The sequence below is a fragment of the Ambystoma mexicanum genome, chromosome 11, assembly GCF_040938575.1.
Source record: "Ambystoma mexicanum isolate Mex_15411 chromosome 11, UKY_AmexF1_1, whole genome shotgun sequence".
Taxonomy (NCBI): Eukaryota; Metazoa; Chordata; class Amphibia; order Caudata; family Ambystomatidae; genus Ambystoma; species Ambystoma mexicanum.
In genome coordinates this window covers 1,286,755,417-1,286,774,738 of record NC_090934.1, presented here as the reverse complement: position 1 = coordinate 1,286,774,738, position 19,322 = coordinate 1,286,755,417, and the positions used below count along the sequence as shown (strand labels likewise).

The 19,322-nt window shown below is 46.7% G+C and overlaps 1 protein-coding gene across 1 annotated transcript in view; it reads right to left on the bottom strand.

Moving 5' to 3' along the window:
- The window catches only part of ATP8B4 (ATPase phospholipid transporting 8B4 (putative)), a 5,389,235-nt gene that overhangs the window by 3,245,257 nt on the left and 2,124,656 nt on the right, over positions 1–19,322 (bottom strand). Inside the window, exon 9 of the mRNA XM_069624764.1 lies at positions 7,190–7,348. Coding sequence (XP_069480865.1) covers positions 7,190–7,348 — 159 coding nt within the window. The remainder of the gene's footprint in view (positions 1–7,189; positions 7,349–19,322) is intronic.

Below are 19,322 nucleotides of genomic sequence, written 5' to 3'. Positions count from 1 at the left end.
ACTAAGTTTATGGCCTCCAGTTGGACTTTTCTCAAAATAGCATGGATGCAGAAAAACAAGGATAGATACATTCTGAATGTTTTCCTGAATCTGAACCTGTTTTAATTGCTTCACTACAAGGGGCAGAATGCACAGTGGGGTATTTGTGCAATGAGTTTCTTTGGTCTGTGGAGGAAATCCACCAATGTCTCCAGCTAATTTCCCTGTGGATTCCGATCACTCTTTTGTCCTCAAAAAGGACTTTTTTACATGCCAGCGCCATTACTGATCATGCTGTGCATGAATGCATCCAACAGTGGAGGTTTGGTTGGATTATCAGCATTGAATGAGTGAACGCATAGAAATCTAGGCACTGTTCACTTTACTTCCAGTGCCCAGTAAGATCTGTGCGACACTGGATAGTCATAAAATCCCAAAAGCGCAGCTGCTAAATCAGAAGCGGATACAGCAGTCACACTCCACCAGACTCTCCGGGCTCTTTAAAACAATGTAATAGTTTTGGCGTTTACTGTTCTTTGCATTTATAGGCACCTAGGTACAAGGAGAGTGTAAAGTTTGAAAGGTGGATGCAATAAGGGGTGCAGGTGTGCAATATAACGAGAATAGTAATAGAGCAAAGGAGGAAGCCATTGATAGAGGGTGCCCTCGATGATGAGCAACAAGAAATATGAGCGATAAGGGGTATGTGTAAGGGTAAGAAATGAAGGGAGAGTGTGAGAGGAAGGATGAGAGGGAATAAGGAGAGGCGGTTAGAGAAGGTAGGATGCGGTTAAAGAGAGGTGGTAGGGTTGAGTACAGAAAGAGGATGGATGGTGGCTGTATGGGGTTATAGAACGCGCAGTGGGGTGTTGGGGGTACAGAGGGTGAGGGTAGGGTGGGTGCCGGTAGAGATAGTCGAGGTAGGGTTGTTAGGTGGAGTCACAGAGTGGAGGTCGTGTGGGTGGGGCCAGAGAGAGTGGGGGTTGGGTGGGAGGATAAATCAAGAGGGTACAGGCAAACTTGGTTAAGCCATTTGTTTTACAACGGCAGCTCATTTACTGCAGCAAACCACACATTAACTCTCAGAAGAATGCTTATAAAGAACACGGGTAGGCTATATACAACACAAGTTTGATGTTACTATATAATCTAGCTATCTCAAATATCTGCCAGATGGTTGTGTTTTGGGTGGGCCGTGGCTGGTAGTGGGTTGGCATGGCCATAGGGATTTGCAAGGCCCCGACCAGTTAATGAGTGGGTAAATAACCCAACACTCACAAACTGTGTGCAGCTCCTCACATCACCGCACTTTTCTAGCAGAACTCCAATGCAATCATTTTGGCTTGTAGATGGAGCTAAATTGCCACCTAATAACTAAAACTGATAATGAGAGCACTTAGGCATAGGCTCTACTAAACACAATATTGGGAATTATATTTAAAAATGGATGTTTAAATTGTTGGCGTGAGTGGCCCGGGACCGTCCAAACAGTTCAAAATGTGTGCGCACAGTGACTTCCTTTGGTGGCTGGCCATGGATTTGTTCTGATAATCTGCATCTCACGTGAGGTCACAAGTGAGAAATAAGCACGCATCAATGTTCAATTCTTCTTTGCAGTTTTTGTCAGCGCATTCAGCTTTTAATTGCAAAACCCTGCTATTATGCCTGACAAACGACACGGTAACGAAAGGAAGCAAAGCGCTCAACTTGAAGCAGGCACACACCCATCAAGTATATCACTGTGTATAAAATAGCACAGACACGTCCACTGAATAGCATCAGTTGACAGTGAGGAAGGGGGCATTATTCACACCGCAGGGGCGTTGGGCGTTGTGGACAGCAGCAGTGCCTAGATTTGAGACTAAGCACATGTGAGGGTTAAGCCAGGACAGCACCCCTTTCAGTAGTCGAATGCTATTATTGACATGGTCAACAGCCCCATATGTTTAGTGGGCACACATACGATTGCAGCATAGGCCTGCATGACATAGGTGAATGAACCACCACCAGAGACTAGCAGCACACAAGATTGGGTCATGTAATTATTTATTTGTTTCCATTTTTGCTAAATTCAAAGATGCCCCATGCACTGGTAATGCAACACTTAAATGGAAGTAGGGGGTTATACGAAGATCGATGCAAGAAGCATCCTGGCGTTTTAAGTAAATATATGGGGCATCAGGGCCATGGGCAGAAAGTAGGCTGGTAAATGTACGCTGACATTTCAGTGAAAGGAAAGGGTGAGCGGCAAAGAGGAATTAAAATTAGCAACGCGTGATAATCCATACAGAGTGTTCATGTTTGAAGCCTGTGTGAGATGGAATGATGATTAATTACAGGGTAGCTAGAACTATCACCCAAAGCTCTAACCGGTCACCAAATAGGGGGGCAGGGTTACCCTTACTCCCAACGGCTGATACCCCTGACATGTGGTTGCCTGAGGATGAAGCACACTGCTGTGTATGTTTTCTGAGCCCCTCCCCAACTGGGGGCTGACAGGCTCTATATAAATACCCCTGCAGGTCAGCACCTCACAAGCAGAAAAGGGAGGTCACTGGCATGGTGTTAGAACACTTACCTAGCCCGGCCTCGCCCGGGTTCTAACGTTCTCTGTGTCACATTCATTGACGGTCGGCAATGGCGTCCTGGTGGACATCTTGTGTGGCCTCGAAACCCAGGCGTGCATGCTGCTTCCCCATGCTCCCCTCCTGGTTCCCTCAGAGGTCCCTGTTAGGCCGGACAATGCATCCCCTTTCAACCCCTTAATGCCTGCCTGCCTAAGCACCTTTCTCGCACTGTGATACTAATGCCGCTGCTGGGGCCCCGGCAATGGCGGCATTCCAGCCTCCAATTGCAGTTCCCCCAGCAGGGGAGATCCGTGGCGGGCCAGGAGAAGGAGAAAAGCCCTGGTCGACCTCAGATCACCGACAACTTTGGAGCTGCAGGCGCAGGGGTAGTGCAGGAGGGGCATGGGGCAGGCCGTACAGATGGTAGGCAACGCAGGGTGCAGACAGGATTCACTGAGGCAACACCAGCAGGCAGCGGTGGCTCCATCCTGCCCCTCCTCAATGTCCATCCGTCTGTCCTCAGCTCTCTTCAGGAACAGGAGCATCTACTTCCAGTGTGTGTTGCTGTTACGCTCACCTGGTCTCTGTGGAGGTGTTGGGGCATGGTTGCAGGCCTCCCGGGGGTGAGGTCGCTCGGGTCCGACTTCGCCTTCTGCGCTTATGTGGTGACTGGTGGTAGTAGGTGATGTTGCTCAGGACTGCTCCTGCATGGAGAATAGGGGGCGTGAGTATGCCAGCTTGTGCGCCTGATCCCCTTCTCCCAAACCGTGGTATCTGTGGGATGCGCTGTCCCTGGAAAGCTCACCTGTTGATTAGTTTTGGCGAGCACTCCGTCCTGCTGCTTCTGGCAGGGGCGCTTGTATGATCTGGACCGAGTTCCTTCACTGGTCCCTTGCACATGGTAGTCCAGTCCTGCTGCGACTAAGCCACTATACTTCAGCTAAGTGTTCCTGTTTGCCTTTTTCTTTCCTCGTGTGTTTTTGTTGTATTGTAAAGTTTGTTGTCTTGTATTGCTGTCTGTTCCAATTTTGATGTTTGTTCTTTTGCTTTCTTTCCTTGCAGGTGATGTTGCCGGCCCGGCAGAAGCTGCGGAGCTCGAGGCGACAGCCGGAGGGAAATGAGGAATGAAGCTGCAGCGGTCCAGTAGCTGATGAGTTGTTAACTAGGGGGAACGTGGGGTACAAATGCGGGACGGCCCTAGGACGGATGCTCTAACCTTGTCTTTCTTCTTCTTCACAGGGTCCGAATTCGTGGATGCCCAGTGCAGTGCTGCGGCGTCGGCATCAAGATCACTGGATGTCATGAGATGAGTCTGCAGATGAAGCGATGAAGCACCAGTTTCCTGGAGGTGAGTATGCATGAGAACGCATGGTTTCCAAAGGTAAGTAAACTGGTCCGAGCGGCGGTGAGCGTCACGTTGCACACAAGTGCACAGTAACGCGAAGTACCGGCCTTAAGGATTGAGCAGCTTATATAGCTGAGCTTCTGAAGCCACGCCAACGAGGTTCGGCCTGCCTGCCACACCCTGCCACACCCGATGAGTCAGCACATGAAGACCAGGCATAGGGAGCTACACCTGATGTGTCAGCACATGAGGATGTTCTCTGGAATAAAGGCTTTCAGCTCCTGGAATGTTCTTGTAAAATAAAAGCACTCCTGCACTGAAATAAAGTGTTCATGCTCACATCTCTAAAGTAGCCTGGCGCCAAAGGCACCAGGACTGAGTCCAGCCAGGACCCCTGTGTTTATAGGTCCCAATGGGACCTAAGTGAGTCAAGTGACCCATTGCCCCCATCACTAGATGGTGTGGATTTTGTGTTCTGTGGCCAGGACAGCTGCAGTGCAGGGGGCGGGGGACAGCAGGCCTGATGCAGCAGCGGCCCCGGTCTGACAAGCAGGTTGCAGAAACCCCCCAGAGCTACTGTGCTTCCTGGCAGGGCTGCCAGCGATGTCTCTGGGGGATTTGCATGGGTAGTATAGCTCAGTGGCTACGCACTAGTCTTGGAAGCAAAACGACGCAGCGCAACACAGGTTTGAATCCCATGGCCATGCTTAGAAACCTCTTTGATATTAAGTGTGTTAAGAATAACCAATTGCATATTACATACTATATAACCCCTCCTCAAATAGGTCTCTTCTGCTGAGAGTTTCCATGCTTCTGAACCCTATATGTACTGCTTTAAATAAAGACATCAATGTGAAAAACTGGGGCATCCTCATGGAAAACGGTTGTGTGTTCCAGAAGCCCACTCAGAAAAATGGCTGCCCTGGGTAAATACACAGAGACTGGACAACTACCCACATAATACTGACATCACTCACTGCACAGCCAATCCGGTGCTTCTTACATCAAAAACAATGACCAACACCCCACAAATCACTATATGATTATTTTAAAAGACATTTTAGACCAAAACGTAACCATTAAATTAACTTGTTTATTTTAAATACAAAATACATTAAAATGTGTAACATAACTTCAAAGCTGGAGAAAATGTTTTTTAAAAGCATCAATAAAGTGAAATTACTTTTTCTTAACATTAAAATATGGCAGTCGCCATTTTGGGAGTAAAAATGGCTGGTTGACAAATTCAGCACACAATACAAAACCACTCAAAGAGTGCAAAAAGGGGTGTGGTTGGAGGGAAAATGGGAGGAAAATCCTATAGATGTGCGTTAAATGGGTGGCACCCATTGCCAAACTATATAAAGAGAGTGTTTAAAGAGATCTCTGGAGACCTAATTTCGCATATTACTACGGCCGTGTACCTGTCTTTTCAAGAGGGGTTTATTCCCAGCGCACTGAAACATGCCTGTGTGCTACCACTTTTGAAAAAGCCCTCCCTGGGCCCTGGCGTCCTCGCTAACTTCAGGCCTATTTCTCTTCTTCCTGCCTTGGTGAAGGTTCTGGAATCTCTTGTCTCTCCTCTTCTCTCATCTTTTTTGGAAACTTCTAAGTTTTTCGATACATTTCAGTCTGGTTTTCAGCCAGGGAGAGGAACCGAATCAGTACTTAACTCTATGCTAGACGACTTAACCTGCCTAGCTGATCAGGGTGGGGTGGGCACGCTTCTCCTGTTGGACTTGTCTGCGGCGTTCGACATAGTAGATCATTCCACTCTGATCTCCCGTTTGTCAGATGCCGGCCTGGGCGGCCAAGTGCTGAGCTAGTTTGACGCCTTTCTTGCTGACCGATCTCAATCTATTTTTCTCCCTCCTTCCTGTTCTCAATCCATTCCTCTGTTTTGCAGAGTCCCACAGGGATCCGCTTTATCTCCTATTTTTTTTAAATATATTTATTCGTCCACTTCTGCTGCTTACTCTGTCACATGGGTTCTATTCTTACACGGACGACACACAGCTCCTGGTCCGCCTTGATCTCTCTCGCCCTGAAACTGCCTCCCGACTAAGAAGTTGTCTTGAGGATCTGAGCTCTTGGATGGCTAACAATTCGCTAAAACTCAATGGTAGCAAAACCGAGGTTCTTGTGGTGGGCACAACCAGCCCTCTTTCCTTTTGGACTCCAGAGTTTTGGCCAGCATCTCTTGGCTCGTTCCCTCTTCCATCTCCTTCGGTGAGAAACTTGGGGATGAAGTTCTCAACCTCCCTCTCTAGGACAGAGCAGGTTGGTGCAGTTTGTAAATCTGGCCATTTGTAGCTGCGCACCTGGAGGAAGGTTCTTCCTTTTATTCCATGTAATCTTCATGCCCCGATGGTTGCCGCACATGTTCTTAGTACAGCGGATTACTGTAATTCGCTGTACTGTGGACAACCACGTTATCTAATAAACCACATCCAATTGTTCCAGAATGCGGCAGCAAGAGCAATCGTGCGCCCCCCTCCGAGAGCACACATGTCACTGATTCGGAGACAGTTGCATTGGCTTCATATTGAGAAACGGATTTTGTTTAAATCAATGTGCTTGGTATATCAAGCCTTCTATAAGTTAGGAGCTGAGTACCTCCAGGAAAAATGTGTTCATTATGTTCCCTCTTGTCGCCTCCGTTCTCAGACTGCTCTCTTGTTAGCAGTACCTTAGGTTCGACGGTCACAAATTGTTGGCCGTGCCTTCTCTGTAGTAGCCGCTAGTGTGTGGAATCAGCTGCCCTGAGCTCTGCAACATACTTCCAACTATCTGGCATTTCGGCGCTCTCTGAAGACCTTCCTTTTCTAGGCTACCTTTTCTGCAATGACTTCTTCACCTCGACTGTTTAGCACCAAGATGCCCTTGGGCGTATGCGCGCTGTATAATTATAATATAATTACATATAACATAACATAACATAAAGCTATCCTTGTATGTCACCTGCATGGAAAGGCATTACAAACCTACATTCAAAGTCCCTATTTCAAGATCTCATGTGAAAGCTCTTATTTTAATGACAATATTTGTGGCTTTAAAAGTGGAGCTTTCAGCTGCACCTAATAGCCAAAACTAATGAAACTGTTAAAAGCAGAAGAAATCCGAGATGTAGCACTATATAAAAAAGGTGGTGTTATTAAGAGTCTGCTGAATATAGTACATGCCAATGTACATGATTTAACACATTTTGATACATGTAGCCCTGTTCTTGTAGTGGTCTTAGGGTGAGTTTCCATATATTATGTGAACAGCAATTAAAGGCAGAGACAATGATTTTTACCTGCAAAAAGGACTAGCCCAAAGCACCACTCTGTGTTTCTTAAAACACATCCTCTCAGAAGAATGTTTAGGTTACTTAGAGAATATTTGGTGTTGTTCCAATGCAGTGTTCCAACAAATGTGTCCAGCTTGTTATTAGGAGGCTCACACGCAACTTCCCCTGCAGAAGGAAAATTAACCTCTTATTACATTACTGTTACAATATGTGATAACACATGTTACAATGATTACAAGGGAGAGGAATCTGGCATGAGGCGCCATATGAGAACAAACAAAATGATATCATTATTCCTCTTAAGCTGTTCATTCCCCATGAAGCTGTGTCACAACAATTAACATGTTGTATTTTTAAAATCTTTTACAACATAGGTATTAGTAGCTTCAATTGTTATAATTAGGCATCCACCCCATTATACCAGCAGCAATGGAAAACAGGTTCTATGTGAAAATGGCAGTAATGTATTGCTGGATTTTTTGTTTCTTTTTCTGTGGGACTCCCACACTGTACCCGCCCATCCACTCTCATCAGACCAATCGCTCACACCCCTGTGTAAGGAGATGGGCAGGAATGACTCATTGTATATGGAGAGCATTAGACAGCATCAGAACAGTATGGCTATGGCACTTTTCGACTAAATACTTTATTAAAACATATGGCAACAGCAGAAAAATCTGTACTTTATTTGACAAAATTATGCAACTATGTAAGCAATATTTAAATGATTTTATATTGGCGCTAACTGATATGTACAACTTCTGTTCAGAATCAGAATGTGTGTATCTCTGCATCCTATATTTCAAAAGCAAAAGATCAGGTGTTCAGAATTTTGTGAGTGATTGCCATCAAATTCCCAGGTGCTCATCATTGTATGGTGGATTGCCTACAAAGGTCTCACATACTCAGCGTTCGGCAAGCAATTAGAAAGGCATCTTAGTTACCCATTAGTGTTTTTGCGCCAGATGTGGGGTTTCACATGGTTTGAAGAACAGCTGGGTTGTGCTCTCCTTCCACACACTACCAGGAGCTGGGCACAGGGAGGGAGTCCATATGCGCTGCTCTAATCCATGCCAGCCACACACTCCTGAGGTAGTCTATCTCCTGTTGTTGGCAGTGGGAAAAGGGAGGCGGGTAGGGCCAGGAGAGTTAAGGCACAAGGCAGTATGTCTCTCCTACACTTCTCATGCCACAACCATCTCCTTGGCATTGCTGACTGACAGCATGAGAGAGGTAGAGAGATCAGAGGAAGCACAAGTAAGCACACACACACCTTTTTATAAAACATGCCTTTATGTGGTGATCAGTCTTCTCGCATCTCTGGAGAAGGATTCAGTGGAAGTAACAGCACACATGCATTCCTGTGCGGGATATGAACTTGGATGCCTAGCAATCAAGCGAGCTCCAGCAGACATATCTTGTGTGGTGCTGCTCAGCTCAAGGAGGGGACTCCAGCACTAATTTAATTGTATAGGCATATTTTGAAGTCTCTGAAGTGAGGGTATGGGAATACATTGGGTAGCAATGGAGCAGTGCCATGGGAGGCAGGGACTTTGCCCTCACAGCACCAACACTGTACCACACCACAATATTATGTAAATAAGGACAGAGTTAGGGACGAGAACAGTGGAAAACAGAACTGCTAGGGCGGCCCAGGAAAATGATGGGTGCAGGAGATTACATGTGCGAAGAAAGAGAGAGAAGAATCATTACAGACCACCTGCGTGCCTCTGTATTTATTGGGGGCAAACATATCTTCAAATAAACAACATTTTGTATTGCTCATCATTTGCTCCTCAGCTACACAGCAAAATTACTTAAAAGGATTGCCAAAGATGGAAACCTATTTATAGTCCAAGTGGACCCAAAAAACAGACCACATTTAGCCCAATAGCACATCAACCAATCAGCATCAATATCAAGGGGGTAACATGTTTCCCTGCATAGGACACACGCCATACAATTGCACACATTTAAACATGACATTGAATATATGAAGCATGCATGAAGGATGTATTTTCTCTTAAGCCAAAGTACATGTGCATCATATTAATTATACAATATAAAGTAGCTCCTTTTTATCCTTAAAGCAATCACATAGGAAAGAAGTGTGCAGAGTTGTGAAGTTGCTCTAGCTGGTTTTGGGGAGCCCACCCATTTGCTTGTTTTACAATACCTTATTCCCACTTTGAGAAAAAGACCACATTTCACCCTCATCTCTAGGATTTATCAATGCATTCTCTTTTACACACATCACTGTGAATGCCTCCCTGCCGAGAAGCAATGTTGCAGAGAAAAAGAAAGGTTCCACACCCATTTCTCAGAGGGCTCTGACACAAGGAAATGGATAGATGAAAGCTATGGTCATGCAGAGCTGTTTAAATGTCTAATCTTACCATTCAACACGTTCCACTGGGCCTCCCATAACCCTACAGTCCCACATAACGCTTTTACCCACCTACTCAGAAAACATTATTACGTAGTCAAAAATAGCCGAAAACAAAAGATATATCCCAAATGTCTGCACACAGGCCCAGTAGGGGGAGAGGGGAATAGCCCAACCTGTCTAACTATAGTTGTACACTTTCCTTTCCAAGTATGGATCTGGGAGAGACAGAGGCATGACTGTTATAAATGGAGGGACTAGACTATTCATATAATTCCAACCGTAGGTGAACACGTGCTCTGCAGCAATGAAACAGCAAAGGGATCTATGCTCTAGCCTTACACAAATGCGAAATGCGTTGGAAAAAAAAAAAAAAAAAAAACAAATGCGAAATGCGAAAGCACACACTTCAAGGGAATATTTTGGTCAAGGTGGCTTTGCCGAATTTCGGCTAAAACGAAAAATGGGAAGAAACATTCCAAACAAAAACTAGGAAGCAACAGACACTTTGGCGCTTACCCACATTTACACATGCAGCTCCACAGATAGGTTTGGATCAGTCGAACGAGCACAGCAATGCCACAGAAAGGAGCTCTAATCTTGTTAGTGCCTGGGTAAACATCCATTTTATAATTTACATGAATCTTTAGGTACAAAGAAGCATGTATAACAAAAAATGATGTGTGTATAAGCGTCAAAATATATTCGTTACTCACCTGAAAAACACCTCTAATTTGAATGGAAATGGCTGTTTTACTCCCAAAAAATGCACCGTAAATTGTCCAACATCATAATCTAATCTGGAGCCCTGGGCACTCTCTAAAAGGAACACACGGTTTCCTGGCTGCGTTTAAATGAACTGCCATCAGAAATGTGACATAGCAAATTATGTTTCCAGAGAGACTGTCACAAATGATCTCCTATGCGGCCCACTTTATAGTAAAGCCAGGATAAATCTACTGATACCCATTATACGAAAAGAGATTTTAAACATTGTTAACCTGTTGCTTTTAGTACCCGATAAAAGAGTAGTAGTATTACAAAACAAGGAGACAGTGCATACGAAATGAGAAATCATTAAGCTGGGAGTATGGTAAATTAGTTAAAATGTGGCAACGATTTTCCAGCATACGTTTTTAATAAAAAGTGGGTGAATATACTTACTTTTGAACATGTATGTGAATAAATGTATATGAGCCAATAAAGAAATACATTTGATCCTATATGTGTGTGTAAAGCATTTGAATGCGATTGGTTTTACCCACTTCGAAGGCTGCCTGCCAGCAGGCGGTGTGGGCAGACTGATGTCCGCAGCTAGGACTATGTGAACACTCTTGAGGGATGGAAACGCAGATTGTCTCAAATTGATCCCTCTACGCTTTTTCGTTTCTAACGCTGGCACGAGCCTGCAGGGACTTGGTACGATTTTGAGAAATACAGAGTTTAAAGACCGGGAGGTGATATACATTCCGAGCATAATCGTGTTCCTTCCGTTCTTTGCATCATGGTTGCTGTAAAGACATCTCCATCTTGTTCGTCTTTTCAGGCATGTTCTTGTTTAGTGGTGCTACTCTAACTGTGGCTGCGTCCCTCTGAGGGGATAGCCCGTCAGGCCTCTAATTGTGCTCATTTCTTCTTTACCTGCCTCAGACTCACACTGACTGCCTGTCATACAGTCTTGTCGGTTCCATGTGATAATATCGCCGCAAAAATATCGCCATACAAAAATTTCGACATATTTTTGCGGCGATATTATCCCATGGAACCTGCGGGGGACACCACCGCAGCCCCCATATCTTTTAAAAAGGAGCGGGGGACACCCCCGCATCCCCCCATCCATTTACCCCATATATTATTCCCACCAAAAATATCACCTTTGGCCGTTCCCGACGACCATATGTACGGCGATATTTTTGGTGGGGATAATATTACCTGATACGGTCTTGTCCATGGATGTTCCTGTATCCTCTGGAAGCAGAGGACCATTTTGATATTCATTGTGTCTAACTCTTGGTCTACTGATTCTGAGCATGACATATTTAAAAAAAAGAAAATGTAAAATATTATCCACACTTTTCTCGTAATGAGGCTGCAGGGCTTGTCCTTGGACAGCTGCTGCTTATCAAAAAAAGAAGAGCTGAGGGGAACTGTAAGGCTCGAGATTGGGACTCCTTCTCACCTATATGGATCAATTTGAAGATGGAATTAGTTACTTACCTGTAACTCCTGTTCTCCAGCATGAGTCTTACATGGATTCACATGCTCATGAATATATTCCCAGTTATCAGGCTGGGAATTCTTAGCAATATTAAAGCAGTTTCCCTTTAAAGCTAAAACTGCTTGCCGCTTCTATAACCTATTGCTGCCACTTTGGGTCATAATGCCACAGTCAATGACATTCCTGGTGTAATGGGCTCTCGATTGGCCTATAGCGTTCTGTTGGGCAGACGATAGGAATGCGTGACAAGCCAGAAAGAGACACCTGGAGATGGAAGCCTTAGACAGGGTCTTTCCATGTCCCACCCCTGGTGGCCATCTTCAGATCTGGTTGTGCACATAAAGTGTCAGTAGGAACCAGTTTAAGCCAGAGAAGGGAACAATGGAGGGTTTGCATGTTAATCCATGTAAGACCCATGCTGGAGAACAGGAGTTACAGGTAAGTAACTAGTTCCTTCTCTAGCATAGGGTCTTACATGGATTCACATGTTGATGAATATGATTACACAGCAGTACATATACACAACCACAGGAGGTGGCAAGGCTCACAGAAGCAATACACTTACAGCTGGAACAGGCTCACCACATGCAAACAGGTTGCAAAGCACTGCTTGGCCGACATGGGGACTCTTCCCTGGATCCCTGTCGACACAGTAGAATCTCGTGAAGTTGTGGGTAGACCTCCATGAAGCAGCCCTGCGGATGTCGAGCATGTCAACACTCGAGAAAAACACTGTAGTCGCTGCAATGGCGCTGGTGTAATGAGCTCTCGATCGGCCTATAGCGGTCTGTTGGGCAGACGATTGGAATGCGTGACAAGCCGGAAAGAGACACCTGGAGATGGAAGTCTTAGACAGGGTCTTTCCATGTTCCACCCCTGGTGGCCATCTTCAGATCTGGTTGTGCACATAAAGTGTCAGTAGGAACCAGTTTAAGCCAGAGAAGGGAACAATGGAGGGTTTGCATGTTAATCCATTTAAGACCCATGCTGGAGAACAGGAGTTACAGGTAAGTAACTAGTTCCTTCTCTAGCATAGGGTCTCACATGGATTCACATGTTCATGAATATGATTACACAGCAGTACATATACACAACCACAGGAGGTGACAAGGCTCACAGAAGCAATACACTTACAGCTGGAACAGGCTCACCACATGCAAACAGGTTGCAAAGCACTGCTTGGCCGACATGGGGACTCTTCCCTGGATCCCTGTCGACACAGTAGAAGTCGTCTTAGACAGGGTTTTTCCGTGTCGCACAGGTCCGAAACTGATGAAAAGCTGAGAAGTGTGTTGAAAATCCTTTGTGCATGCAACATAGAACTTAAAGGCACGTGCAACGTCTAGCAAAGGCAAAGATCTTTCAGCAGGAGAAGACGGGTTTGCAAAGAAAACCGGTAGAGCCAACAGCTCGTTTAGATGAAAATCCAACCAGAACTTTGGCATGAAAGAAGGATGAGTTTGCAGAACCACCTTGTCTGAATGGAATGACGGAGGCTTACAGGAGAGGTCCTGTGTTTCACTGACCCGCCTGGGCAAGGTGATAGCCACCTGGAAGGCAGTCCCCCAGGACAGAAACTACAAGGAGGCCCGATGCATAGGTTCAAACGGAGGCCCCTATCAGTTCTGAAAGTACCACATTCAGCTCGCACACAGGGGAAGGATACTTCACCCGAGGGAATGTTCTGAAGAGGCCCTTGAGGAACTCTAGAACGAGCCTGTTTGACCACAGGGAGAGCTTGCCTGGAGCCTGGTTGTATCAGGATATAGCGGCCCCATCAGTTCTGATAGTACCACATTCAGCTTGCACACAGGAGAAGGATACTTCACCAGAGAGAATGTTCTGAAGAGGCCCTTGAGGAACTCTATAACGAGCCTGTTTGACCACAGGGAGAGCTTTAATGGAGCCTGGTTGTACTGGGATATAGCGGTCAGGTGGACCTTGATAGATGCATTGGCAAAGCCGGACTTGGTAAGCAAGAGCAGGTACGGAAGAAAAGATGTGGTGGCTGTCAGCAAACACTCACTAGAACTCGACGTTCGGGAATAGCTAGGGAGTGCAGGCTAACCCAGCCAAAGTGAGGATCTTTTAAGGGATTCCTATGCATAAAAAGTAAATTGGTTGTGCCAGCGGCCACTGAGCAAATACCCCTGCCCCTCAGCAGGTCAGACCAAACTTAGTCGAGGTCGCTTTTAAGATCGAGCTCTGCAGTTTCTTGGTGCTCTGGCTTTCAGCGGCTGCAGGACAGGACGATCGTCCAGTTCTACGTGATTTAGCCGACCTATTTTTGGTCGTGGTACTTTTCATCGCCGGATTTTAGATCGCCAGAAATCCAGTTTTTTTTTTTTTATTCTGGGGGGGAGGTTCCCCGCCAGACCTCCCCCTTACTATTATAATAATACCCGAACCCCAACAAAACACCCCCAAAATAATAAATAAAAAAACAGCGTTTCTGGCGATGTAAAATCCGGCGATGAAAAGTACCACGACCAAAAATAGGTCGGCGAAATGCGTGTATACCGATCATCCGCGATGGGACAGTGGCCTTTTCTCAGCTCACGAAGAAGAGAGAAAGAATATTCCGGTGCAGCAGGCATCAAGGCACAGGAGGGCAGATAGGCAAAGCACATACAGTGACGGTCACCACAGCGTAGTGACGTAGGGATCCCAAAGATTTGCGGTGTGGCACACACTCCTAGATCGCGGCCATGCAGATCTAGGACTCCGAAATTAGGCGGGAGAGTGCTGAGGACCAAAAGCTAGCTATTTCCCAAGTCTCCAGTGTCAACTTCGGACGACAGAGCTCCTATGCGATACCCAGGTGTAGAGTTGGTCAGTTAACTGAACGGCCCAGGAATACTTCAGAGAAGGCTCTTTTGGCGGGTAATCAGGAGGTGCCGAGAGTAGTTCCCACTACTCCAAAGGGTTGAAGTGCCCTTGCAGGCCTTCTAAGATCGATAACAAATATAGGGGTCCGATGGGACAGCAGCAGGCTCAGGGTGCTAAACCTTCCAGTCAGTCTCTGGCGGTTCCACGGGTCTGCTTCAGCATTTCAGGATACTTGGCTCCTTCTGTAGTTCGGAGTGAACTTCAGTTGATCGACCTGGAATGGATGCAAAGCCCCTTCTCTTATCCAAGATTCGTTTTGTGCTCAAATCTGGGATAACCAATGGAATATCTGCTTTCTTGCATGCACGCCAGGCGTGGGCCAGCCATGTGACATGCTGGAACTCGCGAAAGGTGTGGTTTTCACAGGAGGCTGCATGCCCAAATGGGGAAGTCCCGGATCAGCTCGACCTGGGTGAAGGCTAAGGACAGGATGTCCAAAGGACAGAACAAAAGACTTTGTGGCATGGACATTTTTGGCACTGGCCACTGTCAGGTACCAAACGCGATAACCGCAGTATGGTACAATAAAAATAAGTAAAAATACCAGTAAAGTAAACTGCTGCCACCAGTTTGTCCTGCACAAACTTGTATAACCAACAAAAAATCCTTAGAGGGTGTATAGGGCCATGAAATGAAAAGACCCCTGTGCGCGGTACAGTAAGGTACTTGATGCACAGAAAAAAAGTTAACAAAAAATCACAACATAGTCGGAGACTAAGGGAAACATAGTTTCCCAGTACTGACAGTCTGAAGGACGTATCAGTTTCCCCATAACAAATGAGCGAAAGCGCAGGGGAACGCAGCTGAAGGCTTTGCTTCACTGGAAAAATGCAGGTTAGGTCACTGAAACAAAAGCAAAATGTTTGGGGGGGTCCATAATATGGAGGGTAAATTGCACTTAGCAAAGCATTCTCTAACACTGATGATGGGCAAGAACGCCTTGAGGGCGAGGCCCATTGCCCTGAGCTCAAGCAGATTGATATGCAGGAGGGCATTCATCCAGGACTATGCTCCATGAATCACGTAGCCCTCCAGAGTAGCCCCCCAGCCTGAAAGAGAGGAGTCCATTGTCTCCACCAGGGTAGGCTCCATTGAGTGAAGGGGGCTCCCACTTAAACATTTCCATCCATCACCAAAGATCTGGCAATAGGAGCAGTGGTATTCGGATCCTGTCTGACTGAGACCCCGTCTCCTGATCCCAATTGGCCACCAGGTGAAGCTGGAGGCGTCTCATCTTGAAGCGAGAGTGATGTACAGTGAGCATGTAGGGGGCCATCAGGCCCAGAATGTGCTGCAACCACCATGCTGAGGTGATCATGTTGGCCAGAAAGAGCCCCACCACCATGCGAAGGTACAGAAGCCTCTCCGGCGTAGGAAACACACGATGATTGGTAGTGTTCCAATGCACCCCTAGGAATACCAGTTCTTGAGATGTGCACAACTGCGACTTTCTCTTGTTGAGGAAGAAACCCAGCTAATGAAGGATATCCACCAATCTCTGGCAGGTGTGCACCACCTCTTTGGGTGACCCTGCCCTCACCAGCCAGTCGTTCAAATAAGGGTACAGATGATGGCTCTCCACGCAGAGAAGGTCTGCCACTGTATTCCTCAACTTCGTGAAGACACGAGGAGCCGAGTTTAGGCCGAAGGGCAGCAACTTATACTGAAAGTGGTACAACATAATCGTGAACCGCAGAAACTTCTGATGCGGTTGATAGATGGGAACATGCAAGTACGCATCCTTGAGGTCCATGGAACACATCTAGTCTCCTGCACACAGAGACTTAGCCATTTGTGCGGGAGTAATCATCTTGAAGCGTTCCAGCAGTAAAGACAGATTTAGAAATGACAGATCCAGGACAGCCCTCAGGCAAACCTAGTTGTTCTTGGGTACCGCAAAAATCCTGGAATAGTACCCAGAGCCCCAGTTTACAAGAGGAACCGGTTCTATCGCCTGCATCTCCAAGAGCGAAGGAACCTCCCGTAAAAAAGAGCCGGGTACCTGATCTGACGAAGAGGAAGAGAGGATGGTAGAGGCAAAGGAAGAGGAAGACTGAAGCACGTGGAGACTACGGATAGGATTCACGGGTTGCTGAAAAGACGCTTCCAGGTGTCCTGGAACAGAACCAAATAGCCCCCCATAGACAAAGTGTGTTCCCCGACCTTGATGTCACTGCTTCTTGGCGTCAGAGAGGGGGGAAGAGGAGGGGGAGTAGAAAAGTCTGCACAACGTCCTCTGCTGCTTCCTCCCGTTGTCGCTGGGTGACCTGTCAGACCTCTGTGTACCGCGGTCCCGGAACCCTTTGAAGCCGGAGAAGGCGCAGGGCTTAAACTCGGTCCTGCTCTGGGACTGAGGGAAGGATTTCTGACCTGGTTTTGTCAGGATGGCCAAGGACTTGGCGGTTTGAGTGGAGGTTTTCTTCTTTGTCAACTTGTCATCGGTTGACAAATGAAAAAGGTCTACACTTGCTCCTGCACGCCAGATGAAAACTTAATGGCATGCATCCACGCCGTCCTTCTCATCTTGACACCTGTGCACTGCCCTCTGCTGGATGTGTCGATGTGTGAGACGAACTAGTTACTCTTACCTTGTAACGTTCTTTCGATGGGATGTTCCTCCGACGTATTCCTTATCTTAGATAGAAATCCTTCAGCTTTGCTGGCCTCGGAAAATTTTTTCGCCAGAGGGCGCTGCGCGTCGATGATCGCCGAGTCGATGACCCTCGACGGCCTCCGTGCCGACGTCGACGTCATCCTGCCTATAAAGGCCGCGCGCAGCGTCCGTTGCTCAGTTCCGTTTTGTCGTCCCCAGTAATGTTTTTGGATTAGACTAATCACCTTGAAGGAGCATAGGCTGCAAACCCACAGGAAGTCATACTGCGGGGATGGATGGGAGGGTCGATAAGGAATACGTCGGAGGAACATCCCATCGAAAGAACGTTACAAGGTAAGAGTAACTAGTTCTTCGAAGGGATTGTGTCCTCCGACGTATTCCTTATCTTAGATAGACTCCCATAGCAGTGGTATTGTGACTGGAGGCGGGAGTAATAAAAGTTATGTTACCCTTCCAGAATGGACAGAGTGTAACACAGCCTTGCCGAATCTAGTTTCTTGACTAGAGGAGGAATCCAGGCTATAGAATTTGGTAAATGTATGTGCGGACGACCATGTGGCAGCCGCACATATATCTCGAATTGGCACCCCTCTTTGAAGGGCTGAGGATGTTGCGATACCCCTGGTAGAATGAGCCCTTAGATTTTGAGGAGGCTCCTTTCCTGCCAATTTGTAGCACTCCAGAATGGCTAAAATAATCCATCTGGAGATGGTTTGTTTTGTTATTGGAAGGCCCAACTTATGTCCTGCATAACCTACAAAGAGTTGGTCTGCTTGTCTGATCTTAGCCAATCTGCTGATATAGAAGCTCAAGGCTCGCTTAGGGTCCAGTCTGTGCAGTCTCTCTTCCTCCTTCCCCGGATGAGGAGGAGGGTAGAAAGAAGGTAATATAATCTTCTGAGTGATGTGAAACTCCGAGACTACCTTCGGGAGGAAGTTAGGCTTCACCTGAAGAACAACTTTGTCCTTGTAAAAGATTGTATGTGGAGGTTTACACGATAAGGCTTGCAACTCGCTAACCCTTCTAGCAGATGTCAATGCTATTAGCAAAACAGTTTTGAGGGTGAGAAGCTTCAATGAACAAGAGTGTAGTGGTTCAAAAGGGGCACCCTTTAGGAAGTTTAAAATTAGGTTTAAATCCCATAAGGGAACTTGAAAAGGTTTCGGGGGATAAACATTAGTTAATCCTTTTAGGTATTGTATTACCAATGGAATTTTGAAGTATGAAGGCTCCTCTGCAGTGCGCTTAAAGATTGATAGCGCTGCGAGATAGCCCTTAATTGTGCCAACCTGTAGGCCTGAATTAGCCAGGTAAAGTAAGAATGACAACACCATAGGTGTACCACAAGAAAAGGGTTCAATATTCTTTTCTCTGCACCAGCTGCAAAATTTGTTCCAACGGCAGCGGTATAGAGTTTTAGTTGCCGGCCTTCTGGCCGAAAGCAACACCTCCATAACATCATCCGGAAGGTCCCAATCCTTGTACCTCAACCTTTCAGACACCAAGCGTGAAGGTTGAGGGTCTTGATGGCTGGATGGAGAACCTGACCTTCCTTCTGCGAGAGAAGATCCTCTCTGTATGGCAGTCGAATTGGAGGGCAGATGGACATGTCTAGAAGGTCCGGGTACCACGTTCTCCTGGCCCAATCCGGGGCAATTAGGATCATGGTCTTCCGAAACCTTCTCAACCTCCTGATCATTTGAGGAATGACAGGGACCGGAGGGAACGCGTACAGAAGTGGGAACTCCCAGTCCACTACGAACGCATCTCCTAGAGCTCCTCTCGGGGGAAATTCCCTTGAGCAAAATCTGTCGCACTTCCTGTTGATACTGGTGGCGAACAGATCCACTTGAGGGGTTCCCCAAAGGGCGAAGATCTCTTGAAGGACTTCCTGAGCTATCTCCCACTCGTGAGAGACTGTGCTCTGCCTGCTCAGAGCGTCCGCTGTCAAGTTCTTCTCTCCGGCTAGGTGAATTGCCGATAGAGAGATTCCTTCCTGAATTGCCCAAAACCAGAGCTGCATCGCCTCTCT